This window comes from Podarcis cretensis, assembly GCF_951804945.1.
Source record: "Podarcis cretensis genome assembly, chromosome: 7".
Classification (NCBI taxonomy): domain Eukaryota; kingdom Metazoa; phylum Chordata; class Lepidosauria; order Squamata; family Lacertidae; genus Podarcis; species Podarcis cretensis.
This window is the reverse complement of record NC_137176.1, coordinates 38,697,877-38,718,062: the sequence shown is the minus strand read 5'-3', so window position 1 is coordinate 38,718,062 and position 20,186 is coordinate 38,697,877. Positions and strand designations below refer to the sequence as shown.

The following is a 20,186-nucleotide window of genomic DNA, read 5'->3' as shown; positions in this document are numbered from 1 at the left end:
GCAGAACAGCAGCACTAGGTGTGATCCAAAGCTGCAGCTGCATAGGCAATCCTTCACGTGGGATTCCTGTTTCACATCTAATTTGGCCCGGAAGTGAAAACAAGCAGAGTGAGAAAGAGTCCAAGAAGCACATTCACACAGCATGTTTTGATCTGGTTCTCAACTATGGCTGCGAAGGGGTTCCCATGCAAAACTGTCATGGATCAGAGTGACAACTGCTAGTCAGTGTCTGAGGATATAAACGTTTGCCAGGACAGCTTTGGATTCTTGGCAAGCAGTTTCTCTGCCTTTGCTGTTTCCATGCAGTGTTTGCATGATAACTCCCAGCACTCCTTTTAGAGCAATTGCTATGGATAAGCTCATCACAAGCTATGTGAATGGATCTTAGAAAGTAAAAGAAAGTAAAGAACCGATATAAATTAGAAAAATAAAGAGGGAAGAGTTAGGCTTGAACCCAGTCCTCATACAATAGTCTTCATCAAAAATCTATTGATACTGACCGCTGGACAGCTTTATCATGTCTGGATAGCCTGTGACTCGTGGTTGGTACCTCTTCGATTTCATCTATCTCGCACGCATCTGCAGCATCTTGTGAGTAGCTATGCTTCATTACGAGGATATTTCTTCTGTTCATGGGCTGTATGAGAGGCTTTACAGGCTGGGGTTGAATTTCTGTCAAGATAGGCGTATCTCTTGTGCTGAGGTTACTACGGCTGCCCTTAGTGCTAGATAACTGTGATCCACAGTGGTGGTCATGAATGCATTTTGAAGATGATCTCCGCAGTTTATGATAATTTTCAAAGTCATCTGCAACGTCTGCAAGGTCTGCTGAAGCTCCTGTCCCTCTAAGAGTGCATAACTCATAATGAGGAGGCTCAAATACCTCCTGGAATACTGTTTGATCAAAGTCTGCTTTCCTCTGGACATATTTTTTACGAGGCTGCTTGATCTGTACTATAACAGAGATAATGATAAGGAGGACCACAATACAAGAGGTCACCCCAATTATTGTCCCACTGGTATTGGTAAGCTGGTCCAGTATGTTGGCTTTTCTTTTTTCTGTTTGATGGGGAAACATAAAAAGAAAGAAAGAAAGAATTAATATTCTTTGTAAATAAACAAATAGTTGCCACATTGCTTTTTGGCAATTATCACCATGATTCTTTGTAAGCTAATATAAGAATGGCTAACTGGAACAGAAAGTTGAATAGGCAGGACAATCCTTTATCTTGATGGTGAGGTAATTCATAGTGCCAAATTCCTTCATGCAGTTGGAAAATTGATCTACCTCTATAGTGGGATTCACATGAAACCATGCAGGTACATGAAGGAACCTTTCGATTTTTCTATCTCAAGTATTTCTGCCCTGCTTTTCTCTACCAAGATGTTCAAAGGACCTAACAAAAATAACTAAGGGTGCTTCCAGACAAGTGTTTTGGGGAGAGTGTGGGTGGATTTGGTGTTTTCCAAGCATGGAAATTTCTTGCAGCATCCAAATGATGCTGTCATCAAAATTTCAGCAAGTATCCTCCCAATTTAATCCAGATTTACCCTTTCCATTGATAATCTAAGAAGTTTTTTAAAAAGCCATGTCAGTGATCCATTTACACTATTAAGCCCCTGTCTGGAAGCACCCTAAGTTTGACAATATAATCTGGTTATAGCTGTAACTTTGCTGTCTAGCATGAGTTGCTTATTAGCAATATTCTTGTATGCATGATGACAACCTTCAGTATGCGAACTAGCAGCAGCTTACGGTAATTTAAATAGGAATGCTTCCTTATCCTTGAAAACCATCTCAGCTACTAACATTGATATATATGAAATCACTGGTATTAGTTAACACTCACCTGTCTCAGGTGGAAAAGCAAGAATTATTACAAATAAGATTTCAAGTAAAGGGGGGGGGGATCTTTTACCATAAGCCGTTGCATACCTTTTTGTTATATCATACATTCCAAGCTTCATAAATATAGATCTTCATAGCATCACTGCTCTAGACCCAAAGGATAATCTTCACAGGCTTCTTGTCTCAGCCTGTTCATTCTGGTAGCATAAATTACACTTGCTCTGCTCCACTGGCTATGTGATTATCACTATATGCTGAACTGTCTTCCAAATACTGCCAAGTTTTATTATAAGAAAAACAGAGGTTTTGCCCACAAAACTGAGAAGTCTACTAGACTGAATGACTCATTGACACATTTCTGTTGAAACTGCCATTGCAGGTGCCTCTCAATGGGAGGAGGAACCACTGGTGTGAAGATATGGGGAGCACTAGGAGTGCAGTCCAAGAGGAATGCTGGCCAGGAAAAAGCAGTGAACTTTCCAGTCTACCTCATAGCTCTATGTGAGAGGTTTAACCCAGAGACTATAACTAAGTCCTCCTTAAAAGGGCATTTTTGGGGCGTGGGGGACAGGACCATATAGGGAGGACTTGAGCAGGAGCCTAACTCAGTTCAGCTCAGTCACGTGACCTAGCTGAAAAGGTAGTGCAAGTCAAACTACTGTATATTTTAAAGGCTTGCTTTCCTTCTAGCTTGGGCTGGCTCTGCTGTCAATATCCTTGCTCCAGAACAGGGTTTGGATCTGGTCCAACTTTACATTGGCTCAACTTGTGCCAGCTTGCTTTATGCCATCTTCTTGTGCTCCCTAAGCTACAGTTTCCAATTGATAGCAAAATTTCTTCCCTGAATCAGTGTCATGTATTGACCAATCTTAATCAATGACTGGATTTAAATCAAATGTGAAAAATATAATAGTGTAAATTATAAGTCACATCCCATGAATGACATAACAGCTCTCTCTCTATATATATAAAATCCCAGCAAAGGAATATATTTTTTGCTCAGAAGGTTTGCCCAGAAGGTTGAATGCTATGTTTAAGATCAGTTCTTTGCACAGCAAACTAAAATGGTGAAGGATTTCTATTCATTTAGAGTGATATAATATACCATTAAAAATGTTTTCAATTTAAAATAAGTAGCAATGCTTAAAGTGGCAGGATGCTTTCTTCTCCCTGCAGGAAGGAAAAAAATCAATATTTGGCCCTTACTATAATTTATTTATTACTAGAATGCCTAAGGAAAATGAGTCAATGCAACCCTAAGTTCTGTGAACAGAGATAAATCAAGTCCCTTAATGTGCTTAGCATATTAGAAAACAAAACACACAGAAACAAGTAGAAAAGTATGTGGAAATTAAATTACTTCCTTAGGGAAAGTTAAGGCGCAAACTGATAGGAGATGCAGAAGGATAGGAGATGAGGGTGCAGAGTAGGTTTACAGCTAGCTCTTTAGAAAAATTGTGAAGTATTCCTGAATGGTCTTTAAACAACGGAAACTGAAAGGTTTATCAGGAGGAGCTCTGTGATAATTTGAACATAGACATTGGTGTGTTTATCTGTGGTCCCTGCCTCTGTTGCATTTCTTTACTTATTTGACTATGCACTTTTATATCCTATTGTGATTTTAAATTGTTGTAAGATGTCCTGAACCATGCAAAGGCACTATGAAGACAGGACTGAAAAACTTACATACATACACTTTGGCTTAGCAGACAGTAAGAACAGTATGCCATGAAACCCTTTTCATTGAAGGAAGCCATTTTAACAGCCAGGTATGCGATTCCCTGTTTGATCTGTTATTTATATCCCTTCTCACACTCAATGAAAATATCAGGCCAGCACATAAGGTTCACACAGACATTTATCTCCAAGTACAGACTAAATGCTTGGAGATGGATAAATGCTTGGAGATGGTTTCCTCAGCCACTCTGGGTGGCTTCCAACAAAAGATTAAAAATACATTAAAACATCATTCGTTAAAAACTTCCCTAAACAGGGCTGCCTTCAGATGTTAGATAGTTGTTTATTCCTTTGACAACTGATGGGAGGGCATTCCATGGGAGGGCCATGCCTACTGGTCCTGCCAAAATATCATGTTCCTGAGTCCATCAACTATGCATGCGGCACTACATCTGAAAAGACATAGGCTTTCACATGTCTGTGACCTGCTCACAATGAGTTCCTAATCACACCTGACTGCTAATTCCTCCTAAACTCAGTCCTAAGAGCTACCAGTTACAAAGCGAATATATCTGAAGGGGAAATAAAAACAGTATACAGAATTCATACATTCCCTAATGGGGTAGTTAACCTCCCCGCCTCCATACTATACTTCCTAATTAAAGAAGAAATAAGCTGGGGATGTTTGCCACTTTTCAAGAACAAGGCATTCATTTACACAGCATTTCATGGCATGCTGTGAATATGTTTCAACTTTTAATTCAGCTTGATATCCCTAGGAGACACGTCTCTGAAATGAAATGCATTTTTAGAGCAAATATTGATAGCTGCTGACTTGCTGGCAGGCACCTTTACTTGTGATCAGCATGATATTTGAAAATGTATCTCCATGACACAGTAGGCTGCTGCTGCTATTGCTGCAGCTACAGATTAGTTTCAGGGTCTTAGAACCATTTCATGAAGGTTTGGTGACATCATCAGCACCACTTTTCAAAAGGTGAAGGCAATTTATGCAACAAGTCTGTTTAGTCCATGTCACGTGTGAATTGTGTGGAGGGGTTCTACGTGTTGAAAGGGACAGATACCATGGACTCAGCTACATTAGGAAGAAAAAGTGTTTTATATGCGTTGTTACACTGTGACACCAGATGGCACTGTGAAGTCCCATTTTTCTCCAACGTGATTTCCCACTTTGATGTTTACAACACGCTTTTCTGAAACACTTTTTTGATGTGTCTAGGTCCAGCCTATGATAGGAAATGTGTATCGGAAATACATGAACTCAGACAGATAGAATGGAAAGAAGATGCATGAAGCATATAATTGTGCATCTTTTCCTGTCACTACTGTGTTAAAGCTTCCCCGTTGCTCTACATTTATCAAATCCCTGTTCTGGCTTTGTTCTATATAGCTATACAATCTTTATATATCAGCTGTTTACCTGCATCCCATCACTATCATGAGTTTGATTGGCAGGACCCATTTAATAGTGGCATACATTCATCACAGTCAACTTCCACTTGATAGCAAAGAAAACATGGCACTAATGAGCATAAAGTAGCTTCTTTCTAATTCCATGTCCCTATACTTATGCATTACCTTTGCAGTGGTTTTCATCCCATGGATACACACAGTTCTGGAGTCCATTGCAGACCAATGTATTATTAATACACATGTTACTATGGCAAAAGAATGTGTTGGCTTCACAGGGGGCTAAAAAAAAAGGAATAAAAAGATGCATCAGTAGGACTCATAAAGTATTTCCAGCCTCCCATTCAATACCAATAAAGATATATAATCCAATACATCGTAAAGCAGAACCTGGATTTTCCAACTCTTTTTAAAAGGTGTTTAGCCCATGTAATTGTAAATAGAGGCTTGAAAGTGTGTAGACAATTCTAGTGTAATCCCACAGAACATAAAGGGTCCCAAATAGAGAGAGAGTTCAAATATAGTGGCTTCACTCTGCCCTCTGTAACTCTTTACAAATCAAGTCCTTTATTATGGTCATAGACCAGCATAAGCAAAACATCTACATAAAAAACTCTTTACCATGATTAGCAGAAACAGAAAATATGAAAAAACAAGTAATGCAGATTTACTTACTTTGTATCATTTATATAGACTTCAGAATTTCTCAGCACAAAATTCATTTCATAATATATAATTCATGGCCCTAACAACTCACATTAAATGCAAAAATGAATTGCAAAGGTTCACCACTTCTTAAACTGTAGTTCTTATAATGGCCAGCTGGCATTATGAATATGTGTGTATGGGAGAGAAGGGGTAATAATAAGGCTTTTCTGGAATTCAAAGCAGTAAGTTTCGCCACTGACCTCAGTAGGATGCAATGCTTGTAGGAGAAAATTGGGGTCAATGAACTAACAGAGTTGAATAGCTCGTCATAAGGAGTCCTTTAGTGGCATGTTCAAGCACATATATTTTATAATAAGTACAGCTACAATAAATGTTTGCCCTTCTGATATTGCAGGAACAAAGATTTTCACAGTCCCTGAGCAGAAGGCAAAGCATAGTTGCCTAAGGCTCACAAACTGGTAGAATCAAGTTGCTAATATTACTAAAGTCCCAAGATGAAAGTGTTACTGGAGGCCATATACTTCATTTCAGTCTTCACAGGGAAATCCAATGTCCTCAATGAGAATTTTACAACCCAGTGGAGATTGTTCAGCAATAGAAAGTTCCCAGATCTAAGTTAAGGTTATACCTTCAGAATGACAATCCATTTTTCTCTTCACAGAGTTAGATTGTACAGTAATACTGGCTATCATTTCCACAGGCAGCACAAGGACAAATAATTAGAATCTTTTTTTATATATAAAAAATGTAATTGAATGCTTTTATCCAAAATTTGGGATGCAGTTATCCAACCAACCAATGTTTACAAAAATTCCTATACAGTGGTGCCCCGCAAGACGAACGCCTCGCAAGACGGAAAACCCGCTAGACGAAAGGGTTTTCCGTTTTGGAGGCGCTTCGCAAAACAAATTTCCCTATGGGCTTCCTTCGCAAGACGAAAGCCGATAGGGAAATCTCTGGGACAGCGGGGAAGCGCAGTGCATCTTCCCCACTGTCCTCGGACCTCCTCCGAAGGCTGGCGGCGGGGCGGAGAGACCTCCTTCCGCCGCCAGCCTTGGGATGGCTGCTCCGAAGGCTGGCGGTGGGGCGGAGAGACCTCCTCCCACCGCCAGCCTTCAGATGGCTGTCCTGAAGACTTGCGGTGGGAGGAGGGTTTTCCTTCCCACCGCCAACTTTCAGAATGCTGTTCTGAATGTTGGCGTGGGGAGGAAAAACCCTCCTCCCACCGCAAGCCCCGGGAACAGAGGAGAAGCGCTGCGCGCCTTCCCCTCTGTTCCCGTACCTGTCCTGAAGACTTGCGGTGGGGAGAAAAGCCCTTCTCCGCACCGCCAGCCTGGCAAGCGGTCTCCATAGGAACGCATTAATTGATTTTCAATGCATTCCTATGGGAAACCGTGCTTCGCAAGACGAAAAACTCGCAAGAAGAAAAAACTTGCAGAACGAATTAATTTCGTCTTGCGAGGCACCACTGTATTGGTGGGAAATGTGCATAAGATTAATATATTCATGGCAGGAATGGGGGGGGGAATGCATTATATTAAGAGAAATTGTTTGCAAATATGTGTACACTAGTGAAAACTGCATCTGAAAGGGTTTATTAGAAGAAATTCACATTACAATGCAGAAAATTAATGAAGTTTTTAAAATTCATCATCATCATCACCACCACAAATTCCTGCAGAAAAGTGGAGAACTGAATTTAAGATTGGAAAAATGAGAAACTGAAATAATTTTTAAAAAGTTTTTCCATTCTCAACTAAGACCAAACCCCTACTTTCACCTATTTGCTATTGGGACTAAATTTACTTGTGATGATGTACAACAAAGTTATTGGAACCATAATCAGTATCATGTTTTCATGCTTTCATGTTTTGTGAAATCGCTCACATTTTGCACCATTCCTCAATGTTAATTAAATTTATGTACCATGTGATTGTATATAATGTATAGTTCAGGCAAATCATTTTTTTATTGGACAGAGAAAGCCTCTGCAATAAATTATGGCGTGATCATGCAGTTCCTGTGCATAAGTAGCTTCAATTTTGTTTTATCTACTTATAAAATAAATTTGCCATAGTTTACATTGTTCAATTGTGTACTTTAATGTGGTTTGCTTATTTGCTTTATGAGCTGGCTAGAGAACCTCCATTATGGAACTTCTATGTAGTTGTAATAAACAAACTAAATAGAAATAAATAATGGGAAGGATGCTGAAAAGGCAATTCCCTTTTTTCTTTCTTTTTTTTCCAATTCCTAAATTTTGATTCAGCACTAGGAGTTATTAGGAAAGGAATTTAGGTATCATTATATACCACACAACTACATTTCTATTATTGTATCACAGTTGTTGCTCATCTCAATTCAAAGAGAGTAAATAGAATTATTATAGAGAATGAACTTTTTTTTCTAAATAAAAGCTAAAGAGTGGAAACTTTTCAATTAGGTGATATAGGCAAGCAAATGGGAATTAGAGGGTTATGTTAAGAGGCGGGGTAGCTTTGATTAGCAGATGTTGGCTACAAACCACAGATGATGGTTTGTGAGTTTCCCAGGGGCTTCTTGCTCAACACTACTAGAGAGAAAAGAGTAGATCAGACATTACTGCGGTTTAATCCAGTACAGTAGTTCTTATTATGTTCTGTTGCAAACATCAGACACAAGGTGGCAAACTTACTCTAGAGGATCCAAAGTTGTAATTTAGCCCTTAGGATACGAATTAATCTGATCATCCCGTTGAAAGAAAAACAGCAGCCTTTGCCCACAGCTGTTTCTTTTTAAATCTCTCCCTATGGACAGTGATTAAAAATATGAGTGGTGCGCCAGGTCTGGATCCTGTTAACCACTGCTTAGCCACCTTGATGACCTATTTGTATTTTTCCCCATCAGTCCCAAATACATTGTTGAGATCAGTTTCATACACACACACACACACACACACACACACAATTTTTATTACTGCTAATTTCCACTTTAAAAAATAAACTTTTACCTTTCAATTTTTACATTTCCCTCCTCATTTTTTCTCCACAGGATACAATTCAAAAGCCTTATATTTTCACTCAGTTACTATTACTCTGAACAACAGCACTGCATAATAGTGTTACTGTCCCTGTTAGAAAGTGGCTATGCACAATTACAATTTCACCCCTAACCAAGTCCTTGCTAATCACCCTATCACTCTCCTTCCCCAGGAAACATAGAAGTCACAAAACTAGGAAGACTTTGCATGCATTATTCAACTTCACTCGGAAGTCCTTCAGGCTTCTCTCAAGGTGCAGCCATGATTTTCAAACTGGTCCAGCAACAACTATTGCCTCAGGTTCCCAACAACCAGCTGCACAGAGCCTTGCTCACTACTTGACACATGTTGTTCAGCTCTTTGCCCCAGTTTTATCAGATCCTATGTTGGATCTTCAGCTTCCCTTCAGCTATCAACCTCTACTCTTTCTCCTGATTCCCTTGAAGCTTTTGCCTAAGTCCTTCAGTGTTCCACACTAATAAACTTCAGCTCCAAACCTGCTACCCTTTCTAACCAGTACTGAAACTGGCCTTATATTTACACCAGCCAGTTCCCTCAACACAATCACTACCATTTGGGTAAAATCTCACTGTCTTATCAGACTGTGTGTGTGTGTGTGTGTGTGTGTGTGTGCGTGTGTGTGTGTATATATATATATATATATATGAATAATTTTTATTGAGAATTTCAGCATAACAATTTATCAAAAACATATCATCCTCATTCCCCCCCCCCCGTTTTTCCCTCCCCCCCCTCCCCAAGAAAAACCCACCCTTCCCACCCCCTCCCGGACTTCCCTCAGCTCCTCTCTCTGGTTTTTCAACAAATGTTATTCTCTGCATATTATAAAATTGTAAAAAATCCTTAAGTTATCTGTCTATATGTTACCAATAATAAATTTGGAATGTTTATTCAAACCCTGCCAAGGAGTCCAGTTCATTTTGTTGTTTCTTTAAATACTTTGTAAAAGGTTCCTATTCTTCTTTAAAATCACAGTTTTATCAGACTATATTTATGAGCCAATAAAAGGAGGTAAAATGTGTACTAACTGACCAATTGACGTTGACTACCCTTTTGATATATTTGATTCTGAAGTTAAAATCAAAAATCAAAGACCTCTTCAATCGTAGCTATCCCCTTGTTGACATGAGGCTACAGTGACAGTTTAACTGACACTTTACTGCCCGCTAGTCTATCTTTGCCACAATGGTGTTGTTCAGACATTACAGTAAGCTTAACTATAGTTTACTGGAGCTAGAAAATGAACTTATGCTCACTTTGCTACTCCCTGGTCCACTGGGCTCACTGTGGCACAACACCTAAGCCATGAGTTTAGTGTTACGTGTGAATGCAACCACTAGCTCCTATCAGGGACAAAAGTCAGTTTAATGCACATTTAACTAGTTACAAACAGCATCTTGTTTGAACTGGTATAATATTCATATACTAAGTGTTACCTCATAAACATTATTATGTATATAATAACAATACAGAAGGGGTAGGGAAATATATTATACTGGGTTGATAGATGTATTCTTGGAATTAGTACATTAGACTAAAATATTGCATTTTGGAGCCAGCATTAAAGTTAATGCATTCTCATTAACACCAATTTCAAAGCAGCCTCTATTGGTCACTGTTTCAAAAGGCTACCAAAATAGCCAATAAATCTCACATTTGATTTTTTTTATTATTACCTTCATAATAATACTGGTTTTGTGTCTTGCAGCTAATTATTTCCAATCTTATGTAGGTTGCATAAGAGTAAATTCTGTTGGGTTCAATAGGATTTACTTCCAGCTTATCTGTTCAGAATGAGAGTGTGAGCTTCTCAAAACATGATCTTCAAATTGTTCTAGATCACAGTTGTTCAATACAATACAAGAAAACATTGTTGTTGCTGATAGTAGTGTTATATACACATACACACACACACACACACACACACACACACCAACTACCATGGTCAGTGGAGCAATGGGGAAGTGAATGGCTGCTCTCCTGTCCTCGAAACACAGCGTATTGCTGGCACTTACAGGAGTGAGAGAGGAGAAGCATGGGGAGCTCAGCACTGAGTGAGTGCATAATGGCAAGTGCACCAAATTGGCTCCAATGTGCTCCACTGAGCAGTGCCAAGCTCCCCATGCCTTGCCCCTCTCTGCCCAGGAAGCACCAGAAGCACCCTGTGTTTGAAAGCGTGGAGAACAGTGGCGTTCCACCTCCAGTGCTCCACCCGCTGCTACTGTATACCGCTTACAATAAATCAAAGATTTTTTAAAAACCACATTTAAAATGTACAATGAAACAAGCCCATTAAAAAGCCTAAAAATTAAACACTTAAAAAGTAATTAAAACAGTTGGATCAAGAAGCTGAAGGGAATGCTTGCCTTAACGGTTATGTGCCTTTCAAAAGCCAGCAGAATGCCAATATGGATGAACCCTTTAATATCTCAGCAGAGAGGGCATTTCACAACACTGGCACCACCAGCCTGCCTCCATGTTGCCGCAAACAGATAAATGTCAGGGCACAGCAAAACTAAGTGGACCTCACTTAATGCAGTGGATAGGGAAATTTTTCAGGTAACATGATGTTATGAAGCCAACACTGGAAATGTAGGGGAAGAGTAGGGGAATGGTGGTAGGTGGCAGTGGCAGACCTTGGGGTCTCAAATTTCAGTGATGTCTTGTGAAATGCCAAAATTTGGTGCCACCCCATGTCTCTCACCTTCCATTGTATATCGTTGCAGCACCCCTGCAGTATTCCCAAGGCTCTGCACCAAGTGCACTCTCCTAAACCAGTGGCACTCTCCTAAATCCACCTCTGTAGGTGGTTGACTATTTATGGAAATAAAGAGCAGCTACAGGTGAAGAGATGTCTCATTTCTCCTCCATAACATGAATACCTGTATCTTTTATTCTCCCTTGATTGTTATCTACACCACATTCTTTAACAAAGATTCTGGTTTCTTCTTATAATTTGACTTGGAGAGAATAACAATCATCAATAGTATCAAACAGAGTAATGGGAGGTTCAGATTTAGGTCATCCTTATAGGGGTGCTAGGGCTTATACTTTTATACATTTCCTTCCTAGTATGTAGTCATTTATACTTGTCTTCTTTGAATTATTATTTCATTTTCTGCCCAGCCTTCTAATTTATCTAGGTGCTTTTGAATTTCAATCTTGTTCCCTGTGGAGAAGAAATATTTTCATAGAACGGAATAATGTTATAAAATGTAAGTTAATGCAGTGAAATTCCAGTTTAATAAAGGTGTTTCCTGGAACCTATTCCATTCATATAGTACAATACAGCAAACAATGAACTGTAATTCTGTTTTCAGAAGTTATATCAAAGCCTAATCAAAATCAGCATTATATCTGCACAAAGTCACTCTTTGAAGAGCATGCCCTACTGCAACTTTCCCCAAACTGGTGCCCCAGTTGGCTGGGGCCGATGGAAGCTGTAGTCCAAAATATATGGGAGGGGCACTATACAGGGAAAGGGTGTCCAAATACTGATTTCTGAGTTTTGAACGTATGTCCTCCTCGCTACAATAATTCACTACCAAATATTTTTCAATTAGCATGCATAAAATACATTGTTGTATTTGATCCAAAATTGGATCAAGATACATCTTGCAAGATCAGAACTGCACTTCTACTCCAGTTTCTCTGTTCCAGTGCAGCTCCCCATGCCCCATCACTCACTTTTCCAGCAGTTCCCTCAACCCTTGGGAATGTTTTTTGACAATGCAGGAAAATGAAGTGGACAGAGAAGCCAGGAAAGTCCACTGCACAAGTCCACTGGAGTTTCCCTCTCTTTCTATTTATGGTTTCAGCCCTATGAGTATGTAATAGTCTTCAAATATTTGCAGGGCTTTATTTCTGACAACACACCAAATACATGAGCAAACAAAGAACTTCCTCCCAAACTGCTGGACCAAGACAGATTGGCAGTAAATCATACTGCCACAGAAGGTGGTAGTTTTGTTAGAGGCTTTTAAGCACATAGCCACCTATCAGGGATACAGCAGTGGTGGATTTCCTGCATCAGCAATTGGTTGGACTAAATGACTTCAAATGTGACCTCATAATTTGAATGGACTTCAAATTTCCTTTCTCTCTTTCTCACAAATAGTTTGTGTGTGTGCGTGCATGTGAAAATGTGATGTCCTTGAGATGGTATTCTTAGAATAAATTAGTGTTAATTGTACCTATGGAGTTGCTGCTTTAGCAATAAATGCTCTGGATGACCCTTTCCACAATATGATCATAACTGAAGAACTCATGCTGCTGGAGAATAAAGGTAAAGGGACCCCTGACCATTAGGTCCAGTTGTGACCGACTCTGGGGTTGCGGCACTCATCTCGCTTTATTGGCCGAGGGAGCCAGCGTACAGCTTCCAGGTCATGTGGCCAGCATGACTAAGCCGCTTCTTGCGAACCAGAGCAGCACACGGAAACACCGTTTACCTTCCCGCTGGAGTGGTGCCTATTTATCTACTTGCACTTTGATATGCTTTCGAACTGCTAGGTTGGCAGGAGCAGGGACCAAGCAATGGGACCTCACCCTGTCGCGGGGATTCGAACTGCCGACCTTCTGATTGGCAAGTCCTAGGCTCTGTGGTTTAACCCACAGCACCACCTGCTGGAGAATAAAAGGGGTATAAAAGAGTTCTAGAGCCATATAAAACAAGAACCCTCAATAGTTCATAGTAGGAACTTGATCAAATTCCTTCTTGGGATTTCACATTATGCACATGTGCACATGAGTTGTGCTACGCATTTTCCTTCCACACTTCTGTGGTCCCTGTGTGAAGTGGAAGCTCAGGCACCTTTCTCCATGGAAGAGATTAACAAGTTCCTCTTCGTATGATATTATAGAAGGATGCAAATAAAGTATACCTGAAGAGGCTCTGAAACATTCTTGGTTCCTGGTAATTATCCCATTTTGATGTGCTCAGCTTAAAAAAGATCATTATTATTTTGTTTTTCCTTTAACATCAAGAACAAGAATTAATGGCATCCTCTGTTTATGAAGTTGCTTCTTCCAAAATGAATAGTACACTGGAAACAAAGGACACAGAAGCTAACCATGTTCCAAGTTCAGCATGCATTGGATTTTCTTAGTGATAGCAAAACTATGAGAACTTAAGAGTTACACCAAACTATATATATGGCTGAAGAAATTAGGCTTCCAGATAAGAATGAGCTTAAGGCAATTCTTCTAAGTGGCAAGAAGGTCAAATACTGTTCGAATGATAGGTATCAAGAGACTGACTACTGCTAACCAGCTGTCAAAGGTAATAGAATGGATGTCTGTTCTGTGGTGCTAATAAAGGGATTTCCTCTGATCCCCATGCCACCAATGTAATAATTTTCCTTTAGATTTAAGTGTAGGTGTTTGTGCTCAGAGGTTAAGCTCTTTTGGGGAGCTGTGGATGTAGCATATCTGTCATTATTCAGACTGAAAAACAGACAAAGGGAAGAAGAAAGTGCGGGGGGGTGGAAACAGCTATAATATTTTTGAGAACAATTTCAAAGTGTCATAATTTAAAGAGGCATGTCACCTCATTCCTCTTCTCTTTACTTCTTATAGGTTTCAATCAGGGATGTGGGTGGCACTGTGGTCTAAACCACTGAGCCTCTTGGGGTTGCCTATCAGAAGATCGGTGGTTCAAATCCACGCGGCAGGGCGAGCTCACCTTGCTCTGTCCCAGCTTCTGTCAACATAGCAGTTCGAAAGCATGCCAGTGAAAGTTGATAAATAGGTACCACTGTGGCAGGAAGGTAAATGGTGTTTCCATGCACTCTGGCACTGTCCTCCATGTGCCAGCAGCAGTTTAGTCATGCTGGCCACATGACCTGGAAAGGTGTCTGTGGACAAATGTCGGCTCCCTTGGCCTGAAGCAAGATGGGCATCACACCCCATAGTTGCCTTTGACTGGACTTAACCATCCAGGGGTCCTTTACCTTTTTACCTTTTACCATAGGTTTTGATTTCAGGTAGTGGGAACAAATGTTTCAAATACAGTGGTGCCTCGCAAGACGAAATTAATCCGTTCCGCAAGTCTCTTCGTCTTGCGGTTTTTTCGTCTTGTGAAGCACGGCTATTAGCGGCTTAGCGGCTATTAGCGGCTTAGCGACTATTAACGGCTTAGCGGCTATTAACGGCTATTAACGGCTTAGCGGCTTTAAGAAAAAGGAAACAAACTCACAAGAACTCGCAAGACGTTTCGTCTTGCGAAGCAAGCCCATAGGGAAATTTGTCTTGCGGAACGACTCAAAAAACGGAAAACTCTTTCGTCTAGCGAGTTTTTCGTCTTGCAAGGCATTCGTCTTGCGGGGCACCACTGTAATGCATCAAAGTTTTTCACATGTAGAACTTCCTAAGTGCATGGAAATGGTAAGTTTAGTTAAATGGATTAGATAGTGCTTGGAACATTAAAACTGGGGACAGAAACTGATGTTACGTAGTATCATCGACAGGAGCTATATGAGTGAACTGTGCATCCTCTTGCAATGCTTCCTTTATAATGTATGAAAGGAGAATTCACACTGAACTAGATGGTCTTCTGGGTCCCCTTCCAACTCTAAAATTCTATGATTCAATAATTCTAAGTCTCTTTCCAAACACACATGGAATCCATGCATTTCACCACAAGATAAACAATTTTGCAGTTTGCAGACTGTGTTATTATTTGCACAACATGCAGACCCATGATTTTACCAATAGTCCATATACCCCGCTTCCTCCTCTTGCTTTGTTTACCACCCAGCCTGATGGAGAATTTAAGAGAACTTGTAAGCTTGCACCCTATTTTGTGACATTCTGGTTGGCCTAATAAAGATACTGCCCTACTTTGGATTTTGGAATGTTTCTTATGCCTCATCATAGCTATCTTTACATTTTTATGTATTGTGTTAAAGGGTACTGTTGGTTGGAGCCAGATTTTATATAGCCAGTGCTTTTTTTCTAAAAAAGAAATGTTTTGGGGTACTCTCATTTTCCTACTCATATTGAAATACTGCCCCTCAATGAGGCCAAACTTAGATTCACAAAATGTTTAGGGGTATGCTTACCCCCGCGTACCCGCATAAAAAAACACTGGATATAGCTGATTATACTTGTGAAAATAAGGACTGGTGATGGGGCTCTGGCCCAATTACAAAACCATTTTGTCCTTTAACACTCATTTGCAGACACTTATCAAAGCAGATATTCCTTTTTACCATTACCATTCACAAATGTCAACAGCAGTTCAAAAATACAGGCATTCATCCATAGACACAGATGTCCATTCAGACAGGAGGATATGAATTCTAAAACCATCTGGGCTGACATGTATCCTTTAGGTTTTAAGCTCTCCCCCACCCCCTTTTTTTTCTTTTTTCTTGAAATATTTATAGCCAACCCTACATTTCTACAGACACCAGAGCGGAGTTCAGAGCAAGAGATAAGCATCATATGATGACCAGCTATTAAACAAATAATCAAAGACAAATAAAGGCAGTTAAAGCAGCACCATGAGCTAAACTATCACCAACTTAAAAGCCCTTTGAATGCATAGGAAAACAGATTTTAACTTGGTGTCAAAATGATAACAATATCAGCACCAGTCAAACTCCTAAGGGAGCTACTGTGACTGGAGCGTTTTTATCCCTTCTCCTCGCATGGCATCCCACCCACAAACAAACCCTGCTGCTAGCAACACTTTAGTGGGTATTTTTGAGTCCCGATTCAACTTTTGGTAAACACTTCTTCAGGCCATTTGGATAACAAATGTTGCACTGAGCGTTAAAGAGTACCTGGGGCTTATTTCTCCAGATGTAACTACAGTTTTGGGGTGTTACTAAAATAAAGAGTGTTAAATGTGTTTTGAAATAGCAGCTAAGACAGCCTTCCCCTGCCATCCTGCTCCCTCTGCGTCTATCTGAGCTCTATCAAACTGCAACAGTTAATGAAGACAATCGATAGAACAGTGAAATGCCATCTGCCACTACTGTTGCTCTGAATGGTCCAAACCTTCTCTCTCTCTTTCTCCCCTGAAGTCCCCTGAAGAATGGTGTGTGCCTACGGAAGCAGAAATTCCCACACTTTTGCTCTCATTAATACAGCAAGCCTCCCTGGTGCCATATCAGTCATCTGCTTTATTTTCTAGCACACGTCATTTGCAATTAATATTCAGTACAACTGACACAGAAACAACTAATGGTGTCATTAAGTCCTTCAGACCAGATCTGCCAAAATACACATACAGATTTCACTGTGGTCCGAGGAAACTGAATGCTGTGGGTTTATCACAAAGCACAGCCAAGCAGGTAACAATATGGCTCCATAATACAAGTGACTTGTAAACCTTTGCTAAGATGGTCATATGCCCTGAAAAAAGTATGTGCCTACTGGACTAAAGGTAAAGGTAAAGGTACCCCTGCCCGTACGGGCCAGTCTTGTGCGCCCATCTCACTTAAGAGGCCAGGGGCCAGCGCTGTCCGGAGACACTTCCGGGTCACGTGGCCAGCGTGACATCGCTGCTCTGGCCAGAGCCAGAGCCAGAGCCAGAGCCGCACACGGAAACGCCGTTTACCTTCCCGCTGGTAAGCGGTCCCTATTTATCTACTTGCACCCGGAGGTGCTTTCGAACTGCTAGGTTGGCAGGCGCTGGGACCGAGCAGCGGGAGCGCACCCCGCCGCAGGGATTCGAACCGCCGACCTTTCGATCGGCAAGTCCTAGGCGCTGAGGCTTTAACCCACAGCGCCACCTGCGTCCCTATGCCTACTGGACTAGTAACCAGCAAAATAATACATAATACATGGTGACAAGTATTTATATAAAGAAAATGTTATTTGTTTCAAAACATACAGCTGAGGTGGGAGCAATCTCTTAGAGGATCTCTCAAGAGCAGAAAACAAGAAGACTCCTGTGCTCTTTTTTTGAAATTGAAAGCCTTGTAAAAATATTCTCACTTACATCCCAAGCATGAACTGGTGACCATGTGCTTACGCTTCAGTTTTTCATAAGTACTGAATCCCCCAATGCCGTCAGGGTTGTTTCTAAGGTAACAGAATATGATGCCTTTGATTTAAATGAATCAGATTCTGGATATTCAGGATTGCTTCAAACACAGAAATAAACAAACAGCAATGGCATCAGAGTAATTTCTGAAGCCAGCTTGATTTATGAATAGCAGCTTAAATTACTTTTCAATCTGCACCATACAAGAACAGGAAGAAACACAATTCCTGTGCAACAGGATGCATCAGATTCAAAAATAAATAAATATCCAGTCCAAATCTAGTGAATATGATGCTCTAAAACAGGTATCTTCAGAGACTTGCTCTCAGTCACATATAAAATGCCAGAGAAGATTTCATGTCAAATGATTATGCATTTATTTAAACACAGGTAGGCTTCATGCTAGTCAGTTTGCTGGTATTTGCACCTTGGGACTACCACTTCTCATTCAGAGAACCCTCAGTTGGATAAATATTGATTCAAAATACTAACATCAATTTGCATGGGACTCCCCTTCCCAAGGAACCAAATCATATTATGTGTTCACAACTGGGTCAATATCTTTTGCTCAATGACTGCATCCTTTCAGTCTCATTTACACTAATTATTTAAAGTTGAATTGCTTCATTCCAGACATGGCAACTCTTTCCCTGCCTGAAGACAGTTTTTCCTAAGTTTGAACAGTATGTGAATTTCCCCACTAGAGGAAAGAATATTTTGGATCATGTGTATTCTAACCTGATGCAGGCATATAGGGCAAATTCCCTCCCCCACTTAGGTTCATCTGACCATTCTTCACTTTTTTATGTCTGAAGTATATCCCCCTTAGGAGAAGAATTCAGCCAGTTATAAAAACAGTTAGAATCTGGCCAGCTTAAGGTGGAGAATTGCCTAGCTGATAACAACACAAAACAAGTGTGGCAGGGACTGCAGTATCTAACCAACTACAAGGGCAATATGAGGAACACGGTTAAGGTTGATGATTTGTTGGCAGAGGAGCTGAACATTTTCTTCTCCCACTATGAGGTAAAAAGATCAGGCATCATAGCGCCTGCCTGCCAGCCTACAAACTCTCAGCCCCTTATTCTATATGACCATCAAGTGAAAGCTGCATTGAGGGTGGTGAATCCCAGTAAAGCTGCTGGTCCAGATGGGGTGCTGGGGATAGCGGTAAAAAACTGTGCCGATCAACTAGCAGGGGTCCTGACAAGGATTTTTAACATCTCTCTGCAAACGGCTTGTGTTCCATCATGTTTGAAAGCAGCCAAAGAAAACAGCAACTAACTGCCTAAAGGACCACAGACCTGTTGCATTAACATCTGTAGCAATGAAATGCTTCAAGAGATTGGTCCTTCAAAACCTTAGGACATGTTTTCCTCCAGATTTTGATAAACATCAGTTCGCCCATAGGAGAAATAGGTCAACAGATGATGCCATAGCTACAGCCTTTCACCTTGCAGCGAGTCATCTGGAGAGAATTATGTTAGAATGCTGTTTATTGATTATAGCTCGGCTTTTAATACCATCCTTCCAGACATTCTTATCAAAAAGCTGATGGAACTAGACCTTTCTTCTACCATCTGTGAATGGATTAAAGACTTTCTGAGGGATCGGACACAGAAAGTTAGGATTGGGCCTGTTACATCCACCTCCCTGAAGCACAGCACTGGCACCAATCAGGGATGTGTGCTGAGTCCCTACCTGTACTTGTTGTATACATATGACTGTATTTCATCTGATCCATCCACTGTAGTTATTAGGTTTGCAGATGATACTACCATAATGGGTCTAATTTCAGGTGGAGATGAAGCAGCGTACAGGGAGGAGGTTCAAAAAGTATCTACACGGTGTTTAAAGAATAACTTGCACTTAAATATTAGCAAGACAAAGGATATGGTTTTGGACTTTTGAAGGAAGAGAGGGGAACTAGCCCCATTGTATATCAGGAGGGGGTTGTGTGGAGAGAGTCTCTTCCTTTAAATTCCTTGGAGTTTACCTTAGCGAAGACCTCACTTGGAAAAACAATATAACTCAGGCAGTTAGAAGGCCCAGCAGAGACTCCATTTCCTCAGGGTCTTGCGAAAGAACAATATTAAACAACAATTGATGACCTCCTTCTACCTGTCCACAATAGAAAGTGTCCTCTCATATTGTATCACAGGGTGGTACGTTGGCTTGACAGCCATAGACAGAAAGTCTTTACAGAGGGTGGTGAACACAGCACATGATATCATGAGCTCTCCCCTGAGCTTGCTAGATGACATCGCAAAGGGTCGTTGCCTTACGAGAGCAAGAAAAATTCTCAGGAACGATTCACACCCCGGCCAGCACCTCTTTAATCTTCTACCTTCGGGCAGGAGCTATAGAAGTATAATCAGTCGTACCAACAGGCTAAAAAACAGTTGCTACCCGTGGGCTGTTAGGCTGCTGAACGGAAAATAATATAGTGCAACTGACTTTCGGGGTTGGTGTGTTGTGCAGCAAGCACACAGAGTGCAATGAGATTGAGTGTTTGGGGAGGGAGT

At 40.7% G+C, this 20,186-nt stretch overlaps 1 protein-coding gene across 2 annotated transcripts in view; it reads right to left on the bottom strand.

Annotated features, from left to right (window-relative positions):
- The window catches only part of NETO1 (neuropilin and tolloid like 1), a 103,839-nt gene that overhangs the window by 5,348 nt on the left and 78,305 nt on the right, over positions 1 to 20,186 (bottom strand). For both annotated transcript variants that reach the window (XR_013840468.1, XM_079982950.1), the window contains exons 8-9: positions 5,126 to 5,239; positions 501 to 1,059 (exon numbers count right to left, since the gene is read on the bottom strand). Coding sequence is in view for 1 of the 2 variants with exons in the window: in XM_079982950.1 (XP_079839076.1) it covers positions 501 to 1,059; positions 5,126 to 5,239 (673 nt within the window). In the remaining variant the exon portion in view is untranslated. The remainder of the gene's footprint in view (positions 1 to 500; positions 1,060 to 5,125; positions 5,240 to 20,186) is intronic.